Genomic DNA, 27,826 nt, shown 5'->3' on the forward strand with positions numbered 1-27,826 from the left:
ATTGCCTTCCCTGCAGCTTCTGACTTTTCTCCTTCTGCCTTTCCTTCTGCAATCTATGCTACTTTTTTATAGTGCATTATACCTAGTGTTCAAATTCACAATATTTTACGTTATATATTTTTCACCATGTACACAAGGTTCAGCGGGCAGTGAACTGCTGTTATAAGGCTCAATTTCAGAGACCTGTCATGAAGAGACAGTCGTGCCGACAAACACAGGCATGTATGTAAACAGTAAACAGAAATGTGAATATAAAATATTATACATATAAAGTATATTTAGATTGTAACTATTAGAAGGCATCTGTGGACAGAAAATCCTTCCACTGGTTTAGTGTATTTTCTGAGACTGTGGGCCTGTTTTTGAGTCAGTGTGAGTAATGATGAGCAGCTGTCCTGACTGTCACTTGTCTGCTCAAGTAAAACACCACCGTCTGTGTCATTCCGTGCAGTCTTACAGCTGTAGGAAAATTCATTAGAAATTAATAATATATTCAGATATATGCTAACTGACACTAGCAAATATTAGTATCAGTCAGCTAACATACTAGCTAAACTGTAGCTATACTGGGTTAATACAACAAAACTCTATTTTCTTTGCCTGTATACTTTAAAATAAATGAAATATATATTAAATATAATTATTTAAAGATGTTGGAGGTGAATAGATGACACATAACAATAATACATTTACGTTTTTGTGTTTTGGTTTCATTTTATATAATAATATATGTATATAAAATATGTGACATCGTATGAATCAAATTAATATAAATCATATACCAATATAAAGAATATGTACATAATAAATATACACAGTACACACATTGTGTAAACAAAAACCTTTTTTGGAAGTGATTAATCATTGTTATAATTATTATATAGATAGATAGATAGATAGATAGATAGATAGATAGATAGATAGATAGATAGATAATGAAAATTTATATTTTAAAAGCTAAAGGAACTTGCTTGGGACAAACTGATACAGAACTTGTTAAATATTCATTTTTTCATTGTCATCTATATATTGTTTAGATGAACTGACAAATCGCTTTTCTTCAAACATGAACAAATCGTGTCTAAATAGTTCCTCTGTGGTTGATATGATGACCTTTCCCAGAGAGACCAGTGAGTCAACGCTTTGTATCATTTGGAGGAATTTTAACATTTCCATTTGCTGTGAACATTCATCTTGCTGAATCTAACTGCTTTCAGATGGAAATCTCTGCTAACATCAGTTTTTATTCAGAGACGCCACACTGAATCCATTATCATATATGTTTTAAACATGACCAGCTGCAATCTGATTTGTCCTCATTTGTCCAGTGAAGAACAAGAGACTATAATGAATTGAATTTAGCATCTAAACAAACAGCAGAGACACTTTCCCAAACTTGCCACAGTTCTTATATGAGGGTCAGCGATCCCTCAGATAAATGCCAGGGCATTGAGAAAGTTTGTCCTGGCAGAAAGACACTTCCCCTTTCAACAGGACTCTGGATCACTGAACTCAAGTACCCTTCATGAGGTGTTAAAATGTGTGACGTGTCATGACTGTTTGGGTCACTGCTAAACGGGCAGAAGCGTTTCCTCTCTGGGTGCATTCAGAGCTTCCCTGACTGACCTTTAAAATGAAAAACAGTACAGTTACATTTAAACGCACAAACACACATTCAATGCTTTTTGGCAGCCTTTTTATTTATTTTTTGTCTTTATCTTTCATTTTTATCAAACTGGTCAGGTGGAATGAATTTTTTTTATGAAATATGGCAGCAAAGAAAAAAAATATGAAAAGTACGAAGATAAAATTAGGTCCTTCACAAAAGTCAACATACATCACAAATATTTCTCAAATCTGTATTGACTTTTTGTAACATTTCTCAGTTTTATTAAGGTTTTTTTTTTCTTTAAAGCAATTTTTTAAAGCAATCTGTCTCTTCCACACAAGCCACATCTCTTTTTAAAGGCCCACAATGTTTATATTCATCTTTTCTAGTTTTGAGGCTCAGACTGATGCATGTTTGAAAAGATGAGCAAGACAGCAGGAAATTCAAGCGCTTCTTAACAACATATAAAAATATAAAAAAAAACTGACTTCTGGCATAAAGGCACTGTGAAATGGAAGAAAGATTCTCTGGTGGATTTCACTGGCTAATGAAACGGATAACAGTTTGGGATGAGCATACGGTCTCCCTAAGTGCCAATTATTGTTCTTGGTTATACGATTTTCAAGACAACCAGCCTTATGGGTGCCGTTATATAGCATTTCTTGTGATTTTTATTGTCTGATGATATTAGCTGATTTGTCTTTCTTTTTTATATATATATATTTTTGCAGAATATACTAATCAGAAGCCCAAAATAAGGGAGCGTATGAGGAAATATCAAAGGAGGCTGAAGATCTTCTAAATCAAAAAGAGGTGAGTTGTTGTTGTAGAGAAGGCCAGCCTCCCCAAAATTAAGAAAATCAAGCCATGAAAGCGATGCAAAGTAGAAAAAAAGAGTGCACAAATTCGGCTGATGTTTTTCCAAGTCCACTGCTTTAGGAGTAGATTTTGGTCAGACTGTAAGAGAATGGTCCCGTGAAGGTCTTCCTCTGTTTTTTTTTTCCTTTAGTTTTTGTCTTTTATCGGTAAAGCTCATTGGCTATGATATCTTGAAGTTTCTGACTCAGTTCTCTGAAGCTGGGACGCTGCACAGGGTCCAGAGTCCAGCACAGCTTCATCATGTCATACACCACCGCCGGGCAGCCGTCTGGGGCGTCCATCTTGTAACCCTTCTCTACGCGTGGGACAACTTCCTTCAGAGGCTGAACAGAGAACAGAGCAGAGGATGAAGGACACCACAACTTAGCACAAATGTGTCCTCTACTGGTACAATCTGCCTTGATACTACAATTGTAGGCATAATGTGTTATGTTCAGAAATCTTGTGAAACACTTCAATATATATATTTTTTGAATTCACATAGAAATAACATTACAAAATGCATTAATTATAATATGCCAATTATTCTTTTTTTAAGAGTATTTTAAATTTACATTTGATGATTTACAGTAAAATTTGAATAGTACTACTACTAATAATAATAGTATCAATTATATAAAAATATATAAAAATGATCACAAATGTATTTTATGTAATATTTTTTACTTCTTATTTCAACTTGAGTATTAATATCCTATTTTTAGTTATTTTATTTTAAATTACATTATTATTATTATTATTACTACTGCTGTTGTTATTATGTAAAGTAACAATTACAAATGTATCTCTTATTGGTCAAGTTTTTGCTATAAGATGACCTATTAGCTTAAAAAATATATATTATTATAGATTTTAATATACTATTTTACTTTATATTAGATTATTCTTCTTATACAACAACAGTAATATTAATAATAAAATAATAATAATTTTAAAAACTACTTTACTATTACAATATTTTTATTGGCCATGCTTCTTTTTTTGTGTATTGCATGTATTATATTACCATCTACTTTAATTCGTAACTATTTAATGTAAATTTAAAGCGCCCTTATTATGGATTTTTTTTTAATTACCTTTCAAGCAGTGTGTAACACCGCTCTAAGTGAATGAAAACATCCTGGAAAGTTTGAAATCTGAAAGTGTACCATGTATAAAGTTATTGTCTCTCAAAAGAAAGAGTCGACTCAAGAGTAGAATCATTAAAACGAGTCGATTTTAAAAGAATCCCAAGCCGTTTCATGTTAACGTCAACATGAATCATTAGAATATTGCTCGCCCACATGATGGTCTTTTCACTTGATCTGAATGAAAATGCAAATTCATTCTTTGCAACTAGATGCGATTTTGAAGCGGTAAAAATAGTTTTTTTTTTCCAGGTAAGGCAGTAGACAAAGCAGCTCAGCGCTCACAAACGCTGCTTTATCAGTCATTACAGGCAAGATAAAATTAAAATGAGATCAATCGGACTAATCAACGCAGATAAGAGTCACGTAAAAGAGGAGTTTGGAAAAATGGAAACATTGAGTGAATCGTTTGGGAGTCATTGAGCAACTAAGGAAAAAATAAATGCATATTATAAGACAATGAAAGTGTTTTTTGACCTTGCATGCATTTCAATCTTTAATAAAACTATAATAATAATAATAATAATAATAATTGACTTTATACGACATGTTTCTGTTTTGAGGTGTATAGAATTTGGATTAAAATGTACTGATTATTATATTCTATTTATTTTAGTAGTTCTAATTTTAACTAGGTGAAAGAAATACGAACTGTATTTATGAACAACAACTAATAATACAAAAATATTATAAAATAATAATAATAATAATTGTGATGTTTTGAAGAGACTTACAATTCTTGGATAAGGTACCCGACCAAAGGAATAGATCTCCCACAGTAAGATGCCATAACTCCATACATCTGACTTAGTGGAAAACGCCTGTTTCAGACAGACAGGGAGAAATTAAAAAAAGAGACAAAGAGGATCGTCTCTAAACATATTCAAACAAAAGCCGAAGACATACCTTCTCCCTTAAGGCCTCAGGGGCAGTCCACTTAACAGGCAGTTTGGCTGTATCTTGAGTAGATGATGCTTCCTTGGTGAGGCCAAAGTCGCTGACTTTTGCCATGTTGTCTTCTGACACTAAAACATTACGAGCTGCCAGATCCCTGTGCACAAAGTTATTGGCCTCGAGATATTCCATCGCCTTGCAGACATCCCTACAAAAGAAAATCATTGAAAAATGATTCATTTAGCTGGAAAAACACAATAAAAGATGTGATAAAAAGAAAACGCACATTGAGAAATTGATCAAACGATCTCCACCAATAACACTACGGCCTCTGGAGCGCAGATAGTCCACTAGACTACCCTGAAAAAAAGAAATGAAGACATTCCAATACTGATTTATATGATTTAAAGACAAGATTAAATGTATACGTCCAGTCCAACATCACTCACTGACCTTGGACATATACTCGGTGACGATAAAGAGGCTGCCCTTCTCTTCCACGATCACCCCCAGCAGCTGTACCAAGTTATTGTGTCGTAGTTGCCTGTAACATTCAATGTGAATATTTAAAATTCAATATAAAAACATAAAAATCCTTATTATTTTGTATTCTCTGTCAATCGGGGAGGACGTACGTCATGACAGAAGCCTCTGCAACGAAGGCCTGCGCTGTTGCGTCATGTTTGATGCACTTCACCGCTACTTTCTTGCCTCTGTAGTCTCCCACCATCACATCTAAGAACCAAACAGAGCAGATTTTTCTAACACTTGCAAGTAAGGCTGCCGGAGTAGTTTATGGTGTTATTAATAAAAGTGTGTTCTTTTTTGTAAGCGGAACGATGTCAAATCTGGGCCCTGAACTCTAGATGTTATTCCTTAACAAAAAAAGTATCCATACCTCCAAACTCTCCCTTTCCGATAGTCTGGATGAGCTTCAGTTCTTTCCTATTCAGAGCCCAGCCACCTGTGGAGAAGCAAGATTAATCATCCTATTCAAATATCTTTTATTAAACAAACCCTGAAGCCATACAGCAATTTAGTTCTCTATGAATTAACAAATTCATGTATCTTACTTCTGGAGAACTCATCCTGGGCCGCCACAGTCCCCTCCATGAGTTTAGGTTTGATAAGTCTGGTACAAAGTCCATCTGCATCATTAGTGTAGTGCTGTTAAAACACACAAAAGCAAATTAAGCTCATTTACAAACGATATACCATGGTAGTATAATGGTAAAATGTGCATGTAAATACCATGAAACATTAAATTCAAACAAATGAACATTTGACTGAATTATGCAAATCAAGACGCAAATAAGTGCACTTTACGACTTAAGATAAATTAGATTTCAACGTGCTATTTAAATAGGCAAGAACTCGTGAAATATAATGTTTTGTTAGCTTTCAAAACAATTTAAGACAAGCACATTTTAACGCAGTAAACGGTAATGGCCAGCAGAGGTCGTCGTTGTATCACGCCTGTTCTATTATTGATAGCGCTTCCTCTCCTCAGATGAACAAGTCCACACAGGCGACTAGATTCTTATCATTTCGGTGCTGAAATACGTGTTTCTGATTCTGTGTGTCTGGAAGCTATAACCGTGAAGGCCTTGCGGCGTGGTACTAATCGATTGGGCGGTTGCAATGATCTGGAACCTGCTCTCGTTTCCTCTTTGTCACTTCCTCGTTATCGACTGTTCCAGGAACTGCGCCGCTGTTACACGCGCGCTCAAAATAACAACACATTTGCATGTCTAAACTCCAAAAACTGCGCTCATTCTTGGACGTATTGATCATTTCCCTGACAAACAAAAATGAGCACGGTAACAGACCTGAGTTTCTAAAGTTACTAACCATCATAAATGACAAGATTGTTAAATGTTTTATGTAATGTTCGAAATTTTGGGGTCGGTAAATAAAAATAAATCTTTCAAAAAAAAATATGTCACAGAGGCTCCATGTATTTGACCAAACATAAAATAAAAACACTAATATGATAAAATTTTAACATTTCAGCATGATCACTCCAGTCAGCGTCACATGATAGAAATCATTCTAATATGCAGATTTTTGCTACTGAAGAAGCATTTCGTTTCAATATTGAAAACAACTGCACTGCTTAATATATTTGTGGAAACGATGATAATTTTTTTTCCAGTATTGTTTGATAGATAGAAAGTTCAAAAGTGCATTTATTTGAAATAGAAATATTTTGTAATTTTATAAATGTCTTTACGGTCACTTTTGATAATTTCAACGCATCCTTTCTGAATAAATGTAATTTTTTTTTTTATTGGTTACATTTAACGCTGCCATAATGAGCCATTACAGATGACAGTGGACAGTATCCATTTACAGCTTTTTTCTTTTTTTTTTTTTTTCTTTTTTTGAATATCTCTCCACTGAGAAATTTTTATCGAGTGGATTGTGGTTAGAATATCATCTGCAGTAATTTAATCACTATGAACATAAAGGCTTATTGTAGACCGTTTAAGACTCGTCCACTTCTTTAGAAAGAGCACAACTGTTCAGCTGAGGTTATGAGGGTGGGAGAAAGAGAGAGAGGGCGACTGTAGCCAAAATTACACTAAAGAATGTGTGGAATTCTGTCATAGAATGGGTGAGGAGAGACTTGAGGAACCCAGCTGAAGTCACCCAGACCCCAATCGAAAATAACCAAAGCAGAACCATTGACACCTAACTGAGAGCAGATCACTGGTTAATCAAACAGACCATCCCAAATGAGGCCAATGGACAGTGAAAAAAAAAAGATATGTAAAATTATACAAATCAGTCATTTACATCCTACATCTATGTAAAATCTGTTCTTTTTAAGCCTCTCTTTTCATTAGAAGGGCTCTCATCAGGGTACATGCTTGAATTCATCTCAAATGACGAGGCCTGTTTGACAAAAGTTGTGCACTGCCCAGAATATGAAAAATGGGCTCTTCTGATTTGTGCCAGTAAGCCGCCACCCAGAACCCCCTATGATCTGCACAGCAACACGCTAAAACCACTCAGAACACCTTAGCAACCACATAGCAACACTGGCACCCAATAAAAAGCTTGTATGTTGGCTGCCAAAGTGGATTTGCACATGAAAATTTAAGTGGTGCTTGCTTGCCTAAGAAGATTTGAATATATCATCATTACGTTATAATGGGTTTTTAAACTTTCTCATGTCAAGGACCCAAAAATATAATGATCCTCTTATGATGATCGTCTCCTAAAATACGAAAGACAGCTACTAGGTGACATATAAATCTCAGTTTAAAAAAATTTACCCTTATTACTGGTTTTGTGGTCCGGGTATCATCTGCATATATAAACATTCTATAAATAAATATAATTCAGAAGAAATACCATGTCATTTAGCTTTCTCTGAAGGATGCTGCAAACGGTTTCATGTAAATACAATGGTAAATAAATACATGAGGGATGTTCTGTCAGTCAGTGTGACATTCAACAAGTTGATCAAGCTCTTATTTAGCAGTGTTACTTCCTCCAGCAAGACTGGACTGAACCTTTGACCTCAAGGCACAAGGTGTGCGTGTAAAAAATTGTTTCCTGGAGTCTATCATAAAAGCTTGCTCCATCTCTGTATCCAGCGCGTCTGATGTGGACTGACTTCCTGATAAGGCTATTCTTGTATCTGCGTGTGGCGATCAATTTGAAAATGTTGACGAGGCGGTTAGAGGACATCAGGAAGAAGCCTGTTGGTTTCACAACCCACTGGGCTAACTTTGGAGTGTGATTGTCATCTATAAGACCATAAATAGAACTGTTTTCTACGAAAACAACAACTTAAACTTAAACCAGGACTTAGCCAGTAACCCTCACCTCCATGAGCTGCATGAGGTTTTCAAAGTACTCCTCCTCATCGATGGACAGTTTGCCGTTGTGGTAGATGATGCGGTAATGCTCCACCTTGCCATCGCAGCTGACACACAGGGTGTAGTCGCCAGGGTAGTTGGTGCTCTCACGCACCAGGAAGAGGCCAGTCTCTGGGGGGTAAAGCAGCCTCTCGGCTTGGTCGCGTGTGATCTTTCCATGGAACCATCTGAGTGACCACAGATAAAAGACATGTGTTTGCTCTGTTCATCATTTACATACCGTCATATCAAAGCATATTTTGTGTTGCTGTGGTCTGATGAATAATAGTTTTCAGTCAGTCTTATGAGCGAGTTCATTTAATGAATCAGTCAGAAATACCCAGGAACCAAGAAGTTTTAGTTTTGCATCGGTCTAACACACCGATTCATTACAAGTTGAAAAGGCCAGAGATACTTTTTTTTTAATGAAAACAAACTGCTTGTGATGTTTGGATAAAAGTGTTTGCTACCCGCTTTAGTGAAAATCAAGTTTTTTATTTGTCTATATGGTGTTTTTAATATGCTTTTAGACAAACAGTGATCCAATATATTAAATCAACACCTTAGCTCGTATTTTCTCCGTAAAACTTTAGTTTCCCAAAGGCATATTTTTCTGTAGAGGTTTCGCCAGCTGTTGATATTTTCACTATTTTCGTGATGGCATGTGCTGTAACTGCAAATTTATTTGTATTTGGAACCACTAACTTGAAGAATAACCCCTGGCAACAGTGTAAAAGTAGCCCGGGGTCAGACCCGCATCTTCCCTCAATGGCGTCCGCACTTCACTCACATATGCTCGCGGGCGTGAATTGGAATGCATTGCACTCTGCATTGCAGGTGATCCCACCCACCTTTCACACAGCTTCTTCAGCCTGCTGCCATCAGGGAGGAGACTGCGGAGTCTCCAGGCCAGGACCAGCAGACTGAAGGACAGCTTCATCCATCAGGCCTGTAAGGAAGCTGATCTCGCTCCCGAATTTGACCCCCCCCCCATCCCTCCTCTGCCCCAGGCACCATCCCACCACTGACATACGATGACATGCACCAGTCACTTCATGCAGCATTGGTCTGCTCACTCTGCCATGTGCCTTGCGCTGCTTTATTTAACTTTATTTTTAATTAAATTTTATTATATGTCATTCTTACATTCCCTTACTGTATAGCTATATCTTGTATTTTATATTTGATCTAGATTTTTAGGCTCTACTGTTTGTGTTATCTGTATACACCGAGGGTCTGAGAGAAACGCAATTTCGATTCTCTGTATGTATGTACTGTACATGTGGAAGAACTGACAATAAAGACTTGACTTCAATCACAAACTTGGCTGGATTCGAGTCTTCACAACATCGTCAAGTAATTCACGTTAACAACTGTTACAGTATCCACTGTAGTTGTTTTATCAGTCATTATCTGTGGATCAGGAGGCTCTGGCTGGTGTGACTGAGTGGAGGCTGGGCTAATTTGCATATTCATAGATCTGCATATAGTAAATGAGGCAAGGGTGTAGAGTTACATTCAAGTTATTTTAAGGCATTACAAAATTATTCTCACAAGAAAAAAAACATTTAAATACGTCATGTTGATGTTGTTTTAAGGGATAAAATTTTTGACCTCAGGGGGACTTTAAGAGACTCTAAGAGAGTTCTTTTAATGGATTAGTAAGAAAGGCTCATGAACCCACAAGTTATAATTTTTAATCAGTGTTCCGCTTTGAATCATAAAAACACCTTAGAGCTGGACGATATATTGTTTCAGCATCTATATCGCAATGTGCGCATCCACGATAGTCACATCGCAGGATGTGCGATGTTAAGCACACTGATCGTCATCAGTTTGCTGTCGGGGAGTTGTCGTTATGCGCTGCATCCAGTGTTGTCAGACAGCATCATATAATGGCTTCTACAGTGTTTCGTCACGTTGCGCCGTGCCGCTTGCATCCGGTGTAGACACGGTGAGAGCCACGCAGATGCACGTGAACACTGAATTCTGTTCACAACTATGTCAAAATGCATGTCTCTGCAAGGATCCTTGTAAACACATTTGCTTATGGCTTAGATGAAGGTAAACAATTGAAAAAGAAAATGGATGTGTAACAGTAGATTAGTCCAATTTAATGTTAACATTAATCAAAACGGAGAGATAAATCACTTTTTTAGCTTTAACAAATTTTGTTGAATTTTATTTATACAGTGAAGACTATGCTGTGTTATTTTACATTTGATCATTACATTTTTTGTACCTGAATACTGACTTACGATTTACTTATATAATATATATAACCATTTATTATTTTATTTGTATCTTTGTTCTATTAAATTTGTCTATGCTTGCAATTAGCTTAATTTCTATGCTGATTTACTCGCCTATAAAATCCACCCGGTCATTGATGTTTTTTTCTTCTTTTCCAAATAGAGCTATTCAAGTCATCTGTTGAGATACTTGGTATTTTATGTAGAAAACGTAATATATGCTACAAAAATCATACAGCATTTTTTGTATAAATGCAGTTTGAAATGAAAGAAATTAAAAACATTTTTTAATTTGAAATCATCTAATTGCCTGTGATGCTCCTCATTTGAAACTTGGTTTGGATGAATACTAAATGAATAAATGTAGTCCAGTTCACAAAATAATGACTCTTATTAGCTGTTTCTTTAAGAGAATTAAGTGAAAAAGACTTGTGAACTTGTGAGTTAACACTTTGAAACATGCTAAAAACAAAAAACTGCTGTTGTAATGGTAACATTAAAATGTGTCCGAAAAATGTGTCAAAATAGCATTGTTTTGTTTCTAATTGTAGTTTATCTCAGATGTGAATTGTATTAATTCAATCTAATACAGTATGAATTCAGTCACTGTATTCAGATTCATAAATGACTCTAATGAGCCAGTTCTTTTAATGAATCAGTCAAAAAGTCTCAGGAAAGTTATCCATTTGAATCAGTCAAATGCTTTAGAAGTTTTTAATGAAGCACTCTGAATGGTATTGTCTTGTTTAGTATATATTAAGACCAGCTATCAGGAAGATTTAGTGAGAAACTCTGATTCCGATACATACTGTAATATTGTGCAGAAGACTGAGAAAAGGAAGCTAAATTACAGGCTTCCAAAAGAAGCGCTGGCCTTGCCTGGCCCTTCTGTGGCTTCCCTGGCATGACAAACATCCAATCTGTATCTCCCAATTACCCACACATATACATACACAGCATCGAAAATAAACCAAAGCTGTGCACTAGACGACATAAAAACGACTGCTACCGTCATAATCTGCTACACATCTAAAACAAAACCTTCCATTACACATGGCTCAAAGCAGACATCCAGGTCCCATACATCAGGTTTGAAGGATTCACTTGATGCTGCATTTCCACGCTGAATAAACTGAGATGACAGCGTCATTATATCCATTGTTTCTTCTAAAAGCTGCAAGTAACTGAAGAATATCGCATGCTCTTTTACAACCGAACCCTAATCGTGTTGCATGTCTCTGGCCTTTGCATATCATATGCTGAGAGATGGACTTTTTTCTACTTCTCTGAGTACTGCTATTTGTATAACTGTCTGATTTCTCCTTCTATTTTAAACAGCAAGCTGATTCAAATGAGTCCTTGGGTTATTGTGGTGGACCGGAACACAGGAAGACATCTGTGTATTATTACAGATATACGGCAGTAGGTGATCTGTGATTATATCAGCGACACATGCTAAATATGGCATGCACACAAACACTCTCTCTTATCGTAGTTCAAGTGAGGATCAGTGAAGAAAAAACGTCTTGTGTATATCTCAAAAAATAAGTGCATGCAAATAAACTATGTACTTACGGCATAAGGCTCAGTTTACTGCCTGATTTCACTCCTTCTCTCTTCTGAACATAGTTTGCTGGTATTATACCCTCTCGTCCTGCTGCGTTTTTCGCTTTGTACCAGTTTGGATCCTGGAAGGAAGCACCAGCAGACAAATTCTAAAGTAATGGGTGCCCAAAAATGTAAATGTATTTTGTCATATGTTGCTCCGAACCCATATATGACAGTTTCTTATGTAAACCACAGAATAGATATTTAGCAGGATGTTCATGCTGCACCTTTCAATGGAGTGGAAATCAATTTTAAAAACTACTGACATGGATTTCAGTCCGTTTTTCACAAAAAGGTATTGAATAGCACATTTATTATAGTCTTTCTCTTTAAAATGTCTATCATTCATTTTAGAAATTTACCTTAGTTACTCCAATTATAGTAAGGACATCTCCTTTGCACATGGGCAAGTCCTGGTCGGCCGTCCCAGGGAAGTTGTACCTGGCTACACACTCGGTGCCGGGAGGCCAGATTGTCTAGAGAGAGGAATGGGAATATAAGGAAAAGCCATTGATGTACAAACACAGGATGCTGTATAAATAAAAATAAGCCATAATTCATATTATAGCCAAATGGCATCATTTCAAGTTCAGTGTTACCTCAAAGGTAGACATAACTGAGGGAAGTCGTCCTCTCACAGTCGACCCGTTTCAGCCGGTAACATCAGAGCTGAGTCTGAGGTGTACAGCTGCAGCCAGAACTGGCCAAAGATCTGCAAATAAAAATAAGAAGAAATTAGTGGATGCACTTTAAATTAAAACAACAAAACTATTTAATGAAACACTCAAATAACATGAAAAACACTAAACAAGTGCTTCAATGCTAAATCCTGAAAAGTAATACAGATACAGAAAATTATCTTTAGCAATGACTCAAAGTTAGATTTACCAAGCATGTCCGCAAACACTGTTCAAGCACACACACTTTCAAAAGGGAAGTGGCGGCTGTAGATTTTCCGATGCCTCAGACAGGAAGAAGGGCTGAGCAGCAAGCAGGCTTGCAAAAAGCCTGTTAAATATTCAGCGTGAGCAGAGGCCATCACACCCTTTAGACTTGGAAAAGCCTCTAATTAATGCTAAATGTACTGATGAATATATGGCCAATAACTGACATCTTTTAGATACTCAGAAGCTCTACATAGGCCATAAATCACAAATGCACAAATTGCAATTATTTATACTTCAATATGTGAAATTAAATAAACTAAATACTAGTTATTCTTTTTCAGTCTGATTCTTCTGGTCCAAGCGGCCACTAAATTAGATCTAGTGCCATTTACTCAAAGATCTGGCTATGAGACTTGGTTTCTTCTTGTTAACACGAGGTTAAATAAAACTGTGCTGTTCCACAAATAAAAATATATTACTATGGAAAAAACGAACTCGCACCACAGCTTGAGAATTGAGAACAGCAGAAAGCAGAAATGAGAAGTAAAAAAAAAAACACTTTTCACTTTCATGGCGATGAGCAATGTGAATCAACGTGAAGTTATTATTCCTTTCTATCCACTATGACAAGTTTTGTAGGGAGAAGAAACTTCTGAACTGAACTTGCCACCTGCAAGTCTGCCATCGTCACGCAACACTCTCATGGGAACAAATTAGCAGGCAGTTAGGGACGAATTCTTACGGGAATTATGCTGCACCTGGAAGCAGATACCAAATTTACCTGAAACATTTCTGCTCTACATTAGAAGTGGAACTCTAACAAGTTATATATTCTTAAACAGAAAAAGAGCTTAAAAAGTCAACATGAAACAGCATCCGCAACCTATTTTGTTTTGTAATGTGATGTATTTCAATGAAAATAAGATGAGGGCCTTGATTTTATTCGTCGGTGCCATTCATTTGTGCTTAATTGTCATTAAGAAAGTAAACAGGCTCCATTTTGTTGACTTCAAAGACTGTGCACGCTGGTTTTGATACCTTTTGCAGCTATTTGCAACAGTTTTTTTATCATTCTTTGTGTGTAACAGTGAAATTCACACCGGTTCAATCCTCCCACCTTATTTTCACAAGCATGCGGTGATACTGTGCCTTGACCTCATTAATATGTCAACCAACGCTGACTGCCATTCTGTTCAATGCAAACTAGCTCTGGCTTGAAAGCTGCAGCAAGCTCCACAACATGAAGTCACTTCCTGTTTGAGCTGCCGAGACTTAAACGGTCTTCCTGTATTGGCAAGCAGGCGTTGGTGGGTGATGAGAACTACGGGTTGAAGGGTGCTGGCTGGAGCAGCATACAGCAAAAGGGGCGCCAACGTCGGCGCAATCCACAGAAGCCCTTACAGTGAGGATATAACACACTTCCCTTTAAAAACACAGTCTTCCCTTGCTGCTCGGACTACCTAATTTTATACTCCCCAAACATAGGAATAGCATGAATCATCTAAAGACAGGAAACAAACTGTCGTTGTAGTAGCTTGCCATTTCAAATATGTCCGAATTTGTCAGTTTGAACTGTTATTTTTCAAAATGCCTGAGTAAACGTACAAGAATTTAATGCACTCATTTTGCAAGGCAGAATGAAACCATTTTGTTTGTTTTTTAGTTCAAGAACCCCTTGATGAGACATGGAGCAAGTTAAATTTTTTATAAAATTGAGTGTTTCGCTTTAAGAAAACACAAAACAAAATACAAACTAAACAAAACAATTTAAAAAAATTAAGGCTAAAGTAACCAAAAAATAAAAATAAAAAGATCAAACTACAAAAAAAGACCAAATGAAAGCTAAACAAAAACAAGACAAAACTAAATACAAAACTACTTAACAAAAATAAACAACAAAAAATTAAAACTATATAAAAAAAAACACAAAACAAAATGTGACACTAAATTAGAAAACAAGATAAAACAAGACAAACAAACCTCAAAGCAAAGTAATAATAAAAAAACAAAACTAAGATGCAAAAAAAAAAAAAAAAGTTTGTGGAATAAACTGTGCAATAACATATTGCCACAGGTGGTCTGCAAAAAGTGGCAGGAAGATTTTTTTTTTTTCAATTTAAGTAACCGCCTTTCTTAACCACACTAGTCAATTAAAGCAACGAGTTATTAATATCCCTTTCATTATCCACTTATTTGCTACTTGAAGCTACCTGTGCTTTACAAGATGCGTTATTAGAGTAGTTTGTTATGGCATACATTGTCTCTGTTAATATTCATCATCACATAAATCCTCTGTCACGTATACTTGCGGAAGAGATTTGAATAATCCCTCTAACCTCATGCAACACACTTTTGATGCAGAACTCAATCTGAAATTGTAAAAAATAAAAAATAAACATTGATTTTCAAAGAATCTGCCCATAACACCTAACCAGCCACCTAGAAAAATAAATAGTAATATAAATCTGAAGTAACATATTTTCGACTTGCATTAAATAATTTGACTGTCGCACTGACACTAAGCTGTGGAAATCGTCCAGATGGTGTTATTGAGTAAGCTCACCCTAAACAACCGTAACAGAGGGAAACAAATGATGCAATCATGTGAAAACATCTAAAGTTGCTGCACACAGACAAATAAGTGTGTCACATCAAAAAAGCAGGATACTGCCAAATCTGAGCAACATTCAAGACCCAACCACAAAAACAAAACAAAAAATGGTTCATTTAGAAAACAAGAGGCTGACATTCAAAGAGGAATGCATTCACCAATCAAAATCAATGAGGCTTTTCTGTGATCACCAACAATTTTGGGGTGTGCCTTGGCAAATCCCTCGTTACAAATGATATCATCGTTTAAGGACTGCATCGGCTGGGCTACGCCTCGCACAAGAGAACTTTTCATTTCTTGAGTATCTGAAAACTTGCAGCAGTCTTCTGGAGGCCAGCGGTCAGCTCACTGGCACTGAATCCAGGATACTCTGGTGGCTCGAAGATGACACGGACTGCGGACGTTTCCAGAGGGTATGATGTAGAACCAAAGACTTTCCTTTTATTCACAGACTTCGACAAAAGTGTCTTTGTTTGCCAGAACTGGATGCTCCAACCTTGTTTTATCAAGACTGGGTCAAATGAATCCATTTTGGTTTTAAGGACACCAGTATCCTTCAGAATCTTATATGTAATTTCACATAAAAATATAAGTGTCTAGTAAAGGTGTTGAGTAACTTAAGCACTAACAAGTCTATGACAGAATTTTTTTGCAGTGCTGTTCCAGTTCCTATTATTTTAAGTTATTACTGGATAAGGATTAAAGATTAAATTTAAATAAGTAAGAATAAAATACAAGTATAGTATACAAGGTAACGAAGATATTTGTAAACAATGTAAATTAAGACTGCTGTCACAAAGAGGAATTAAAAAAATATAAACAAAATATTTTAAAATATGAATACAAATAATAAACTAATACAACTACTAATACAAATGTTATTGTTAATATTTATGATTCCTTTATGAGAGCAATCTTTTTTTTTACTCATTATTATTGCAATTAACAACAACAATTAGGAAGAAACTACTATTAATAATTTATTAAAATATATTCATATTTTTAAATCCTGTACGTGAGAGTAATCTTTGACTTTAAATGTATTATTTATTATTGTAATTATTAAAAAAATAATAGTAAATTAGAAAATTAAAAAAGTAATTATTTGAAAATACAATTTATAATTTGCTAGAATACATTAATATTTTAAACATTCCTCTTTGAGAGAGAAATGTTTGATCTGTTAAAATAATTCTTATTAACAAAATTAGTTTAAAATCAAGCAAATAAAGATTGTGAAAAATTATGAACAATATAATAATTTCTTCAATTTTTTTTTAAATGCAAAATATATACACACACACACACACACACAGTGCCTTGCGAAAGTACTCAAACCCCTTTATTTCTTTCACATTTTGTTACGTTAAAGCCTTATGTTTAACTGCTTTAAATTACTTCTACACTCCATACACCATACTGACAAAGCAACAGAGATGGGACCAAGTCACACATGTGCAAGTCTCAAGTAAGTCTCAAGTCTTAACCTTCAAGTCTCAAGTAAGTCCCAAGTATTTTTTTTCTTGGGCAAGTCAAGTCAAGTCAAGTCACAAGCTATGTCAAGTCAAGTCCAAGTCAAGTCACCTTAATATTGTTATTTTACCTGCAGAATCTGATCTTAATAAAGTTAAAAGACAAGATATAAGTAACTGTCAGTAAATTAAAATAATTTAAATGTAAATACTCATGTTCAGTAAAATACATCATGGAATCAAACAAAATTGTAAGTTCCTAAAATTATTTATTTTTCACTTCTGCCAACAGTGTTTGAAATGTTTTACATAAAACTAAACATCCAACAGACTCCTCTCTGAACACCTCTCTCTCTCTCTCTCTCTCTCTCTCTCTCTCTCTCAAACACAGTTTACATACAACATTAAACTGTTACATTTCTCCTCTCTCTCTCTCTCTCTCTCTCTCTCTCTCTCTCTCTCTCTCACACACACTCTCTCTCTCTCAGAGTATAGAATATAAATATGACGTATTTTCAGTTGTTTCATACTTTTTTGTTATGTACAGTACAGACCAAAAGTTTGGACACACCTTCTCATTCAAAGAGTTTTCTTTATTTTCATGACTATGAAAATTGTAGATTCACACTGAAGGCATCAAAACTATGAATTAACACATGTGGAATTATATATGGAATTATATACATAACAAACAAGTGTGAAACAACCGAAAATATGTAATATTCTTGGTTCTTCAAAGTAGCCACTTTTTGTTTTGATTACTGCTTTGCACACTCTTGGCATTCTCTTGATGAGCTTCAAGAGCTAGTCACCTGAAATGGTCTTCAACAGTCTTGAAGGAGTTCCCTGAGAGATGCTTAGCACTTGTTGGCCCTTTTGCCTTCTGTCTGCGGTCCAGCTCACCCCTAAACCATCTCGATTGGGTTCAGGACGGTAACTGTGGAGGCCAGGTCATCTGGTGCAGCACCCCATCGCTCTCCTTCTTGCTCAAATAGCCCTTGATGCCTTCAGTGTGACTCTACAATAGTCAATAGTCATGAAAATAAAGAAAACTCTTTGAATGAGACGGTGTGTCCAAACTTTTGGTCTGTACTGTACATAACAAAAAAGTATGAAACAACTGAAAATACGTCATATTTATATTCTGTACTGTGTATATATATATATATATATATATATATATATATATATATATATATATATATATATATATATATATATATATATATATATATATATATATATATGTATGTAATATGCACTTGTCATGACTGGGTAATCGCGGCAGCTACATTTGTTTTTCTGATTAATTGTTTTGCTCTATGAGAAAGACAAGGTAACAAAATATTCGGGGCTTATGCACCCTTAGCCCAACCCTAGCGCCGCCCCTGGAATGCGTTTTTTTGACGGCCTGCTAGCGGATCATTAGGGGCTGTTCACATCACGTATTTTGTGCGCGCAAGTTCGTTATTTCCAATGTAGGCGCGCGGTATGCGCGCTTATAATGGAAGCAACGCGCTCAACATCTAAACTTTTCAGAATGCCGCAAGCGCACCGCAGGTCATGTGACAATAACTAACCAATCAGCTTCATCCTTTCTCGTATCAACGTTGAAAGCTCAGCTAAGATGAAGGAACAGCTGTTCATAGCTGTATATGGATTGCCATTTTAAAATGAATTTAGTAGCAGAGCTACTGCGAGCGATTTTTAGTGCTGCAAATCCATTTATCCTTTGCTGAAATTTCCGCGTTTTCATTGAGAGAGAGCGTGTCATGGATGCTTAGCAATGACAGACGCCCCAGGAGCACTTCTGCCCGAGCGCTTTGGAAAGACGGAGAAAGCGGCGCGACTAGCGTTTTCCACGCGTTTTTAGGCGCGAACTATTGAAGACAAAAGCGATGACCCTCGGTACCTCTCAGGCTGACATGTTGATGTGATGTGATATCTGATTTAAGTGGGCGTGGTGTGTGTAAGGTAGAGAGGGCATGACTGATGATAGTGTCCTGATCCAGTCACGACGCTATTCTCAGCCTGCGCTCCAGCTGAGTAATCAACTTTATTTTAAAAAATAATTTATATATTTTATATTCAAACTGAAAACATGATGTAATTAACACTCAAGTCATTCAAGTCATCGTGTCTCAAGTCAAGTCAAGTCCCGAGTCTTTAACTACCAAGTCCGAGTCAAGTCTCAAGTCCTAAAAATAGCGACTCGAGTCGACTCGAGTTCAAGTCACCAAGTCACAAGTCCCCATGTCTGCAAAGCAAACAACAGGTTTTTAACATATTTGCAAATTTAAATAAAAATATTTGATTTCATTGCATAAGCTTTCATACCCTTATTTAGTTACCACACTTTAAGTGAAGTTAACCTGTGGCAAATTCACTTGAATGGGTATGATTGGGAAAGGCACACCCGTCTTAATATACGGTCTAATAGCCGAAAAGGCATATTAGAGCAAAGACTAAGCCCTGGCCCCTTAGAAAAAAAAATCTGCCTGTATAGCTCAGAGACAGGCTTGCATCAAACCACACATCTGTGGAAGAGTTCAGAAAAGGTTGAAGGGTCACATAAGATTGTAGTCTAGGGCTGCACGATTAATCAGATGTGATTGTCATGCGGGTCTCGTCTGTAAAGCTGGTTCTGATTAGCAGTAAATGTCCATCACCTGCTTTCAAATGGAGTGGCACTTAATATACAGAGCCGTAGTTTACTGACAAGCTACGCAATATCGCGTTCATAACTGCATGCGATTCATCTGCGATTATGACGCGGTATTGCGTAGCTTGTCAGCGAACTACGGCTCTGTGTAGTAAATGCCACTCCATTTGAAAGCAGGTGATGGACATTTAGTACTAATCACAGAACCAGCTTTACCGACAATCACATGTGATGAATCGTGCAGCCCTAATGTAGTCTGTGTTATCCTTAATGGAAGAAGTTTGGAACAACCAGGACTCTTCCTAGAGCTGGCCAAACTGAGCAACTGATGGAGAATGGCTTTGGTTAGTGTGGTTACCAAGAACCTAATGGTCACTGTAGTCGAGCTCCATGATCATATGTGGAGATAGAAGAAACAGAGTTTCTGCAACATCTGTGCTTTATGCTGGTATGGCCAGAAGCAATCCTCTCCTTAGTGAATACACATGAACACCTAAAGGACCCTCAAACTCTGAGAAACATGATTCTTTGGTCTGATGAACCTCAATTCGAAGCATCATGTTTGAAGGAAACCAGGCACCTTCAGAGTAGCATCCCGAAAGTAAAGTGTGCTGGGAGCAGCCTCATGCTGTGGGGCTGTTATTCAGTGGCATGACTGAAGGACTCAGACTAGAAGAAATGCTCAGTGCAGCAAAATACAGAGATGGCCTTAATGAAATGCCAGTCCAGAGATTCCAGAAGCTCAGACTGGGCAGAAGAATCACCTTCCAACAGGACAATGATCTTAAGGTTTATAGACAAATGTGAATGTCCATGATTGGCCCAGCCACAGCAGGGGCTTGAACCCAATCAAATATTTCTAATCTGGAATCTGGAAATGTACAACTGCCCCCATCCAACCTGACAGAGTTTGAGATTAGGGCTGGGACAATGCGTCGAGGTCATCAATGACGTCGACGCAAAAAATACGTCGACGCAAAATATGCGCATCGATTCGTCGACCTGTTTTTATTTCTCTAAAAAATGTTTTCAAAACGTTTACCTTATGTGCGCTGAATATACGCGATGGCCGGATCAACATACTGTCCCACGTTATATAACCAATCCAGGGGTTTTTCTGCATTGATCTTTTTTTTTTTGGCGGCTGTCAAAGCCTTATTTGATCGGTGAGGGATGTAGAATAGAATGACTGCTGCGCCTGACCGGGCACGTACGAGAGAGAACCCCGGCTGCGCGCACACTCACAATCTTCAAACAACACGAGCGCTTCTTGCTCGCTCTCTCACTTGTGCATATTAATCAAAATCATTAAACACGATAGAAAAAGGGCGAGACACCAAAGTGCCACGTGCGCTCGCGCACTCACAGTCTTCAAACTACACGAGTGCTGTCTTGCTCTTGCTCTCTCTCTTTCTCTCTCTCTCTCCCCCTCGTGCATATTAACCAAAATCATTAGACACGATAGAAAAAGGGCGGAACGCCAAAGTTTCACGTGGAGCATTCGGAGATTTATTTTTTCTCCATGACACGCTGCTGGCTCCCACTGTTAATTTTTCTTTTATATTTTTTTTGGAAAAGCACTCTCTGTATTAGCTTAAAGCCCTCATGTTTACATTGGTTACTGTATTCTTTCAATTGCTCTAAACAAGTATTTTGGGTGACCTTTTTTATTGAATGCTAGATCAAGTTGTTGTTATTTTCATCTGAAAGAAGAACTTTTTTTCAGTAAGCTAGGCCCTATGTGTTCATTAAGCTTGTTTCAGTAAGCTATACGTTTAAAAGGCTTCAAGGTTTTATTGAATGCTATCTCTATACAAGTGCAAAGTAATGCATTCTTAGTCAGTCTTTTATTTTGTAATTTTAAGAGCAATAAACATATATTGCAATGTTAAGGAATTCATGTTTTTTTCATTCAGATATGTAAATCAACATGTATAAATTGTTAGTAGTCAATTAATGTGGAGATAATCAAAATCGAATCGGTCTGGAAAAATTATTCGATAGATTAATTGATGCATCGAAAAAAATAATCGCTAGATTAATCGTTTAAAAAATAATCCTTAATCCCAACCCTACTTGAGATGTGAAGAGATGAGGAGAAGGATAGCAGATAATTGCCAAATCCTGATGTGCAAAGCTTGTCGCATTAAAAAAAAAGACATAAGTATTCAGTACTTGACTGAAGCTTATGTACTACTTTAAGTAAAAAAAAAAGTTTAGTAATAAAGAAATAAAGTTGTGGCTGTTACTTTTTTGCTTTGCTAGTATGGTGTATATAATATATATATAAGATTCAGTTAGTTGAAGGTTAATTTCTATGACTTTTCCCCTCATATTTTTCCACGATGATTTCTGTGATTTATGCTGTCATGTTCAAAGTGAAGCACGTGTGAGAGCAGCAGTGAGACTCGGTGGGGGAGGTATGACAGTTGCCTTCAGGCCACAAGAGGAACCAGGAAACCAGCTTCAATGAGAGACTACAGAGACGTGATGTGCTCGGAGATAGAGGATTCCAGCCTCACAGCCATTCATCCCCTAAATCCATCTACTTCACATCCTTTTAACAAAACATCTGACCTATTAGGATGCTTACAAAATAGTTCAATGGGTCAGCGACAGCGTATGATCCTAACGTTTGGATGCTCTTCAATTCTCCTTTTCTGCCACAAATGGGGCATCGTTCAGCGTGTTCATTTAATGAGTACAGTTCAGGAGGGCCGCTGAGATATGCTCTCTATTTTTAGATCAGTTATGAAGTGCTAATGTGTCAGGGTGTGGATCTATGAACAATGCTCAATATCAGCCATTCATTTGTATATATTCGTTTTCATGCGTTACTGCTCTTGAAGGTTATTCAGAAAGGCTTTGGACAAACTGCTTTAGTCTGTAGTTATAACATGGATATAGAGTAGAAGTACTAATCGTTCTGATATTACCAAAATAATGAGCATGGTAAGTAGCAGATTTTTGAATGCAGTACCACGGTGGTGCTGTAGAATTCTTTCAATGAAAAGAATTATAGTTACATGAATCTGCTCATCATACAATCTGGAACAGTCACTGCACCACTATTGTACTTTTTGTAAAAGGTAATTATTGGCCTTGTGCCGCTAAATGTGTAAGAAAGGATGAAAATGAAAGTGAAAAGCAACATCATGTGAATTTCTTGTGAAACTTGTGCTATCAGTGCATTGGGGCGAGATTCAACAGGTTGAGAGATTGTGACCTCGGGTATTCTGCTCACCACCCCCCAGTCTTAGAAGGTAACAAGGCCAAAATGAACACATATAACCATGATGTTATCTCAGCTTTCTTAAAAAAATGAACGCAAATAATCCACACACACATAAAAAAATTGCCATGGTAAACATAAATGACTTCTTTCAAAAAAAATAAAATAAATAAATAAATAAATAAATTATATATATAAAATTACTGCCCCATGATTCTAAATGCATTCCATTTAAAATTTAAATATGTTTTGTTTAACTAACAGTTTTGAATCATGTGGCCTTTCTTCATTTTAGAACATGTAAAAACACTAATACTTAATTGCAACAAGAAAAATCATTAAACTGTTCTACATGTATTTTAGTAATAATCATCAGTTGCATTTGTGATTACACAGTAACACTGACACTGTGATGTTATTGGTTTATCACCAAGAAAAATCCTCAAGCGTGTCATTAATATTCATGTGCAAAATTCCACAGTGATGGAAGACAAAGCAGTCCCACAAAGTTGACAGGGAACAAAGTGTTGGGGCTGATAAAATAGCCATTTTCATTCTGAAATATTACAAATTATAGGATACGGTTGAATATATTTTGTTTTAATGCAAATAAAAAGTATTACATTATTCTAAATATTAATTTTATTTCTTGAACATTAAAACAATGTGAACTAAGAAAAGTGAGATTACAACACACTATAATGGCTATTTAATATAATAACACATTTTTATACTGTATGTATGCACTATATTTTTACTGAATATATAGATATGTGACCCTGAACTGCAAACCCAGTCTTAAGTGTCAATTTCTGTTAAAAAATTAAATTCTAAGTTGTCCAAACAAAGTTCTTAGCAATACATTTTACTAATAAAAAATTTAGTTTTGATATATTTACGGTAGGAAATAATGATTTTAAAAAATCTTCATGGAACATGAGCTTTACTTAACATCCTAATGATTTTTGGCATAAAAAATATCGCTAATTTTGAACCATTAATGTTTTTGGGCTGTTGCTAAAAATAAACCCCACCGACTTAAAACTGGCTTTGTGGTCCAGGTTCACATATAGGCTATACACACACACACACACAGACACACACACACACACAGACTACTAAGTGACAAGTGAGTATTGTATAATAAATACTAGATAGACAGACAGACAGATAGATACATTTTCTCACAAAATTGGATAGGACATTATTAAATATAAATAAAAAATTCAAATACAAGACCTTAGTAATGCAACGTGAGGGTCACATTGCATTAGCCTTCACAATTACACCCAGTTATTTCCTTCAGTTCTGTTAACACAAGGCTTTTTAAGCTCCACACCAGCCAGTGTCATGGCAGGGGGTGTCTCACACCAGCCTGACCCTGCAAACGCTCTCCCCTCTGGGCAGAGCTGCTCCTCCAGCTCCCTTTGATGCTTAATTACACCGCTCTGTCATCTACCGACAAGCCACTGTGACAGTAGGGAGGCAAAGAGACGACCAACATAAACAAGACAAGAGCTCTACAATCAAACATGCAACTAGAGCCACTTCAGTTTAGGTCTGATCCTCTAACAGAAGACTTAGAATATAACAGAACACAACATTTATGGCCATTTTCACAGCTTGACAGTATCTGTCCCCTTGGTTTGAATGCCAAAATAACACTGCGAGGAGATTTGACATTAATGAGCGGTATCAGTATCGCGTGTCAGGCTCTGTAAGGAAGTGTTGCTATTAAACTGAGCATTATATGAGAATAAGGAAATAGCATATGTCGGTAAAAAAAACTGACTACTGTTGGCAACATAAGCAAGAAAACAATGTTCTCGCACATGAGACGAGCAGCACACCACAAAACGCTTGAAAAGCACAGGAGTTTAGCAGCAGGGGAAATCCCATTGCAAATTACGGAGCCGAGTAGTAATACAAAAAGACATTGATTCTGACAGACACTTCAAAACGCAATGAAGCCCAACGGAGGAGCTCTTGCAGATGTGAATTAAAGGAACTGAACAGGAAGTGCTGTCTTGATGCTCTTCAAAAAAAGCGGCTCTGCTTTTAACGACCATATGTGCGACGACAAGGCCAGTTGATACAGTTTTAAGCAACGAAGAATGAATCAATTAAGGCATAGATACACATATAATGATGACAAAGGAGATATTCTGGAATATCTTACTCAAGTAACAGTTCAATCAAAATTTATTCAAACCTCATGTCGTTCCAAAGCTGTAGGCGACTTCACTTTTTTAGTGGATGAAAAAATATAAAAAGGGACATTGTAGACAATTTATTTGGGAACTGGGAATCCCCAAAAGTGCCTTAGAAGTGCCTTTGAAATATGACATAATAGGACATAAAATAGTCATAATACTTTTGTACTATATTCCAACTTCTTGTTATAAGTCTATAAATCTAAATCTAATCTCCCCATGCTCTGAAGCTTTCAGATCTAATGACTATTAACACCAACATTATTAAAAAGCAGTGTTATACTGTTACAGCTATTAATATTTTCCATTTTTGTTTGTATATTTACTTATTCATACATTTGGTTGTGTGGTTTTGTCATTTTGAAATATATGTCTATATAATTTATGCCTATATGTCTTATTCATTTTATTTCAGTTGTAGTTTATCAAGTTAAATATAGGCCCATTTGATTTATAATTTAATACACACGTTAAACTAAATAAAAATGAGAAATGTTGCCTTAGCAAGTTTATTTATATAACTGCATATTAAGTAATTAGATATATAATATATATAAAAACCTGGGTACACAGAAATTAAATTACCAACACCCCTTCATACCATTTTTATAGAATAAAAGTATTTTTATGCATTTTTTTACTGTCATTATCCGAAAAACAAGATTGGTCTGGATATTCTTTAAAAAAAAAAAAAAAAACATACAGTTACAAGGTTTGAAACATGGCAGTAACAATTTGGGGAACTGGTTCTTTAAAATCTGCTCTTTAGCAGGAGGAAGTGACCTTTGGATTTCAACCTTTCTAAATTCATCTCATTAATATTAATGAAGACCAAAAAAAAAACAACACTGAGGCCTTTCTACTATGATTTGAATAACTGCCCTTTCAACATATGATTTTTTTCCCCTTCAAATATCATGTAACCATTCTAGGTTCGGTTACAAGTGACTGAGCTGTATGTTTACTAGTAAATAAGTGTACAATATCATGCTACCCAGGTGTCCCATAACAGCCCAAAAAATGAGTGTATGCCTCCAAAACCGCATTTCAGTTATTTACAGACCAGTCCCAGATTAAGATATTGTTATTAAACACTCACAAAACCATGACAACATAACAGTCCCAGAATGATGCGGATGGGCAACTGCACTGCTGATCCAGTCAGGACTGACAATGAGACCATACATCTCAGACTAGTCCATTGTGCACCATCCAATGCATTTTACAATGCATCTTACACACATGCTTTAAGATGATTAACAAATCATAATGGACCTCAAAAGACTCGTTTTGTCTCATGCAGGAGCCTCAAGTGGCTCTTGTTTGGACAGCTGGGAAGCAGACCATCGCATTCAGATTCAAAAACACAATGCGCCTCATTCTCAGACATGCAGAAGGGTGAAAGAAGCAAATGGGTGCTTAAGAACAAGCATAAAACATAACAGTACCTACGCGTTCTGTAGACGATCAGCCCTTGGTGTCCAAATGCCTTGAAGTTGAGATGTTTTAGACTTGTCCACTTAGTCCATGTGAGGATCAAACCCACTAACGTTAGATTGTATCAACAGAAGTTAACGTTCAACAACTGGTCAGTCACACATTCGGCAAAATATATCTTCCGGGGAGCTTTCCTCTAACATCAGTAAAGACAAAAGATGATCGACTCGTCCATGCGTACAAATATTGCCCAAAAAGCCGTTAATACAGCGGCGAACGAATGCGCTTCAATTTAAAAACACAATGCGCGAGGAAACAAACGGCTCGGCTTTAAAAACACAACTGTTGTTGTGTCTGAACTGAAGTATGGAGCGAGCAGTTTTTAAGCGTTACGGAAGCGCAGCACACCCAGGGGCTACAGCTGTCTCTTACACACACATACACACACACATACATGCCATTTGAAAAGGAAACGCACTTCTTTAGACAGCCCAGTGCATAGTGCGCATGAGTAAGTGATGTGTCGTTCTTGAACGATTCATTCTTTTTGAACGAATCTTTAATGTGACTCGGGAAGAACGAGTCGACTCGGGGGTGATTCGTTCAGTCGCCTTACAGTACTGCAAATACAGTAATTATGTTATATTTGCGGTTGTAACTAGAAGAGATACATCTACAGGGTAGCTACCAACAATAAATATTATCTTCTACCAATTAGATTGCCCTTAGAGTAATGCAGATACATTAAATACCGTTGTTTAGCATGAGAAAATGGACGCGATATTGATGTGCGCATTGGGGTGTGCACAAAGATGCTGCAGTATCGAGTTATCGATACTCGGAAGCTACTTTTGGTATCGATATTTCTGCAAAGTACCGATACTTAATTATATTTATAATATTTCCTAAGAAAGGCTTTAATTGGGTAACATTTGTGAATTCACTTAAATGTTATTTCTTTCACTTTATTGGTAAGCAGATAGGCTGTATGAGGCAAGGTCCATACTTTCTCCCAAGGTATGTTCTCTACAATGCTATTCCAATAAGGTATTATGTAAGGAATCATTATTATCT

The 27,826-nt window shown here is 36.5% G+C and overlaps 1 protein-coding gene across 4 annotated transcripts; it reads right to left on the reverse strand.

Moving 5' to 3' along the window:
* Positions 1-1,679: 1,679 nt before the first annotated feature.
* LOC113043351 (tyrosine-protein kinase CSK-like) lies at positions 1,680-27,259 on the reverse strand. 4 transcript variants are annotated; one of them, XM_026202676.1, is made up of 13 exons: positions 26,768-27,259; positions 12,838-12,950; positions 12,601-12,714; positions 12,206-12,345; positions 8,347-8,566; positions 5,583-5,676; positions 5,408-5,473; positions 5,145-5,244; positions 4,963-5,053; positions 4,796-4,869; positions 4,522-4,717; positions 4,350-4,436; positions 1,680-2,811 (listed from the first exon to the last, which is right to left on the reverse strand). In XM_026202676.1, the coding sequence occupies exons 2-13, from the start codon at positions 12,850-12,852 to the stop codon at positions 2,629-2,631; spliced, it is 1,380 nt and encodes a 459-aa protein (XP_026058461.1). In that variant the 5' UTR covers positions 12,853-12,950; positions 26,768-27,259; the 3' UTR covers positions 1,680-2,628. The 4 variants fall into 4 exon arrangements, with proteins under 4 accessions (XP_026058461.1, XP_026058460.1, XP_026058463.1 ...); XM_026202675.1 differs by having other exon boundaries at positions 26,764-27,259; XM_026202678.1 differs by having other exon boundaries at positions 12,206-12,318; positions 26,764-27,258.
* Between the last annotated feature and the right edge of the window lie 567 nt (positions 27,260-27,826).

This window comes from Carassius auratus, chromosome 25 (genome assembly GCF_003368295.1).
Source record: "Carassius auratus strain Wakin chromosome 25, ASM336829v1, whole genome shotgun sequence".
NCBI lineage: Eukaryota > Metazoa > Chordata > Actinopteri > Cypriniformes > Cyprinidae > Carassius > Carassius auratus.

Bases quoted from the DNA above. Each gene is read 5' to 3' on its own strand.
- LOC113043351 (XM_026202676.1), bottom strand. The intron at 5,054-5,144 runs GTACGTCCTCCC...TGAATGTTACAG, and splicing joins GCAGAGGCTTCTGTCATGAC to GCAACTACGACACAATAACT. The intron at 2,812-4,349 runs GTAAGTCTCTTC...TTCTCTGTTCAG, and splicing joins GGGTACCTTATCCAAGAATT to CCTCTGAAGGAAGTTGTCCC.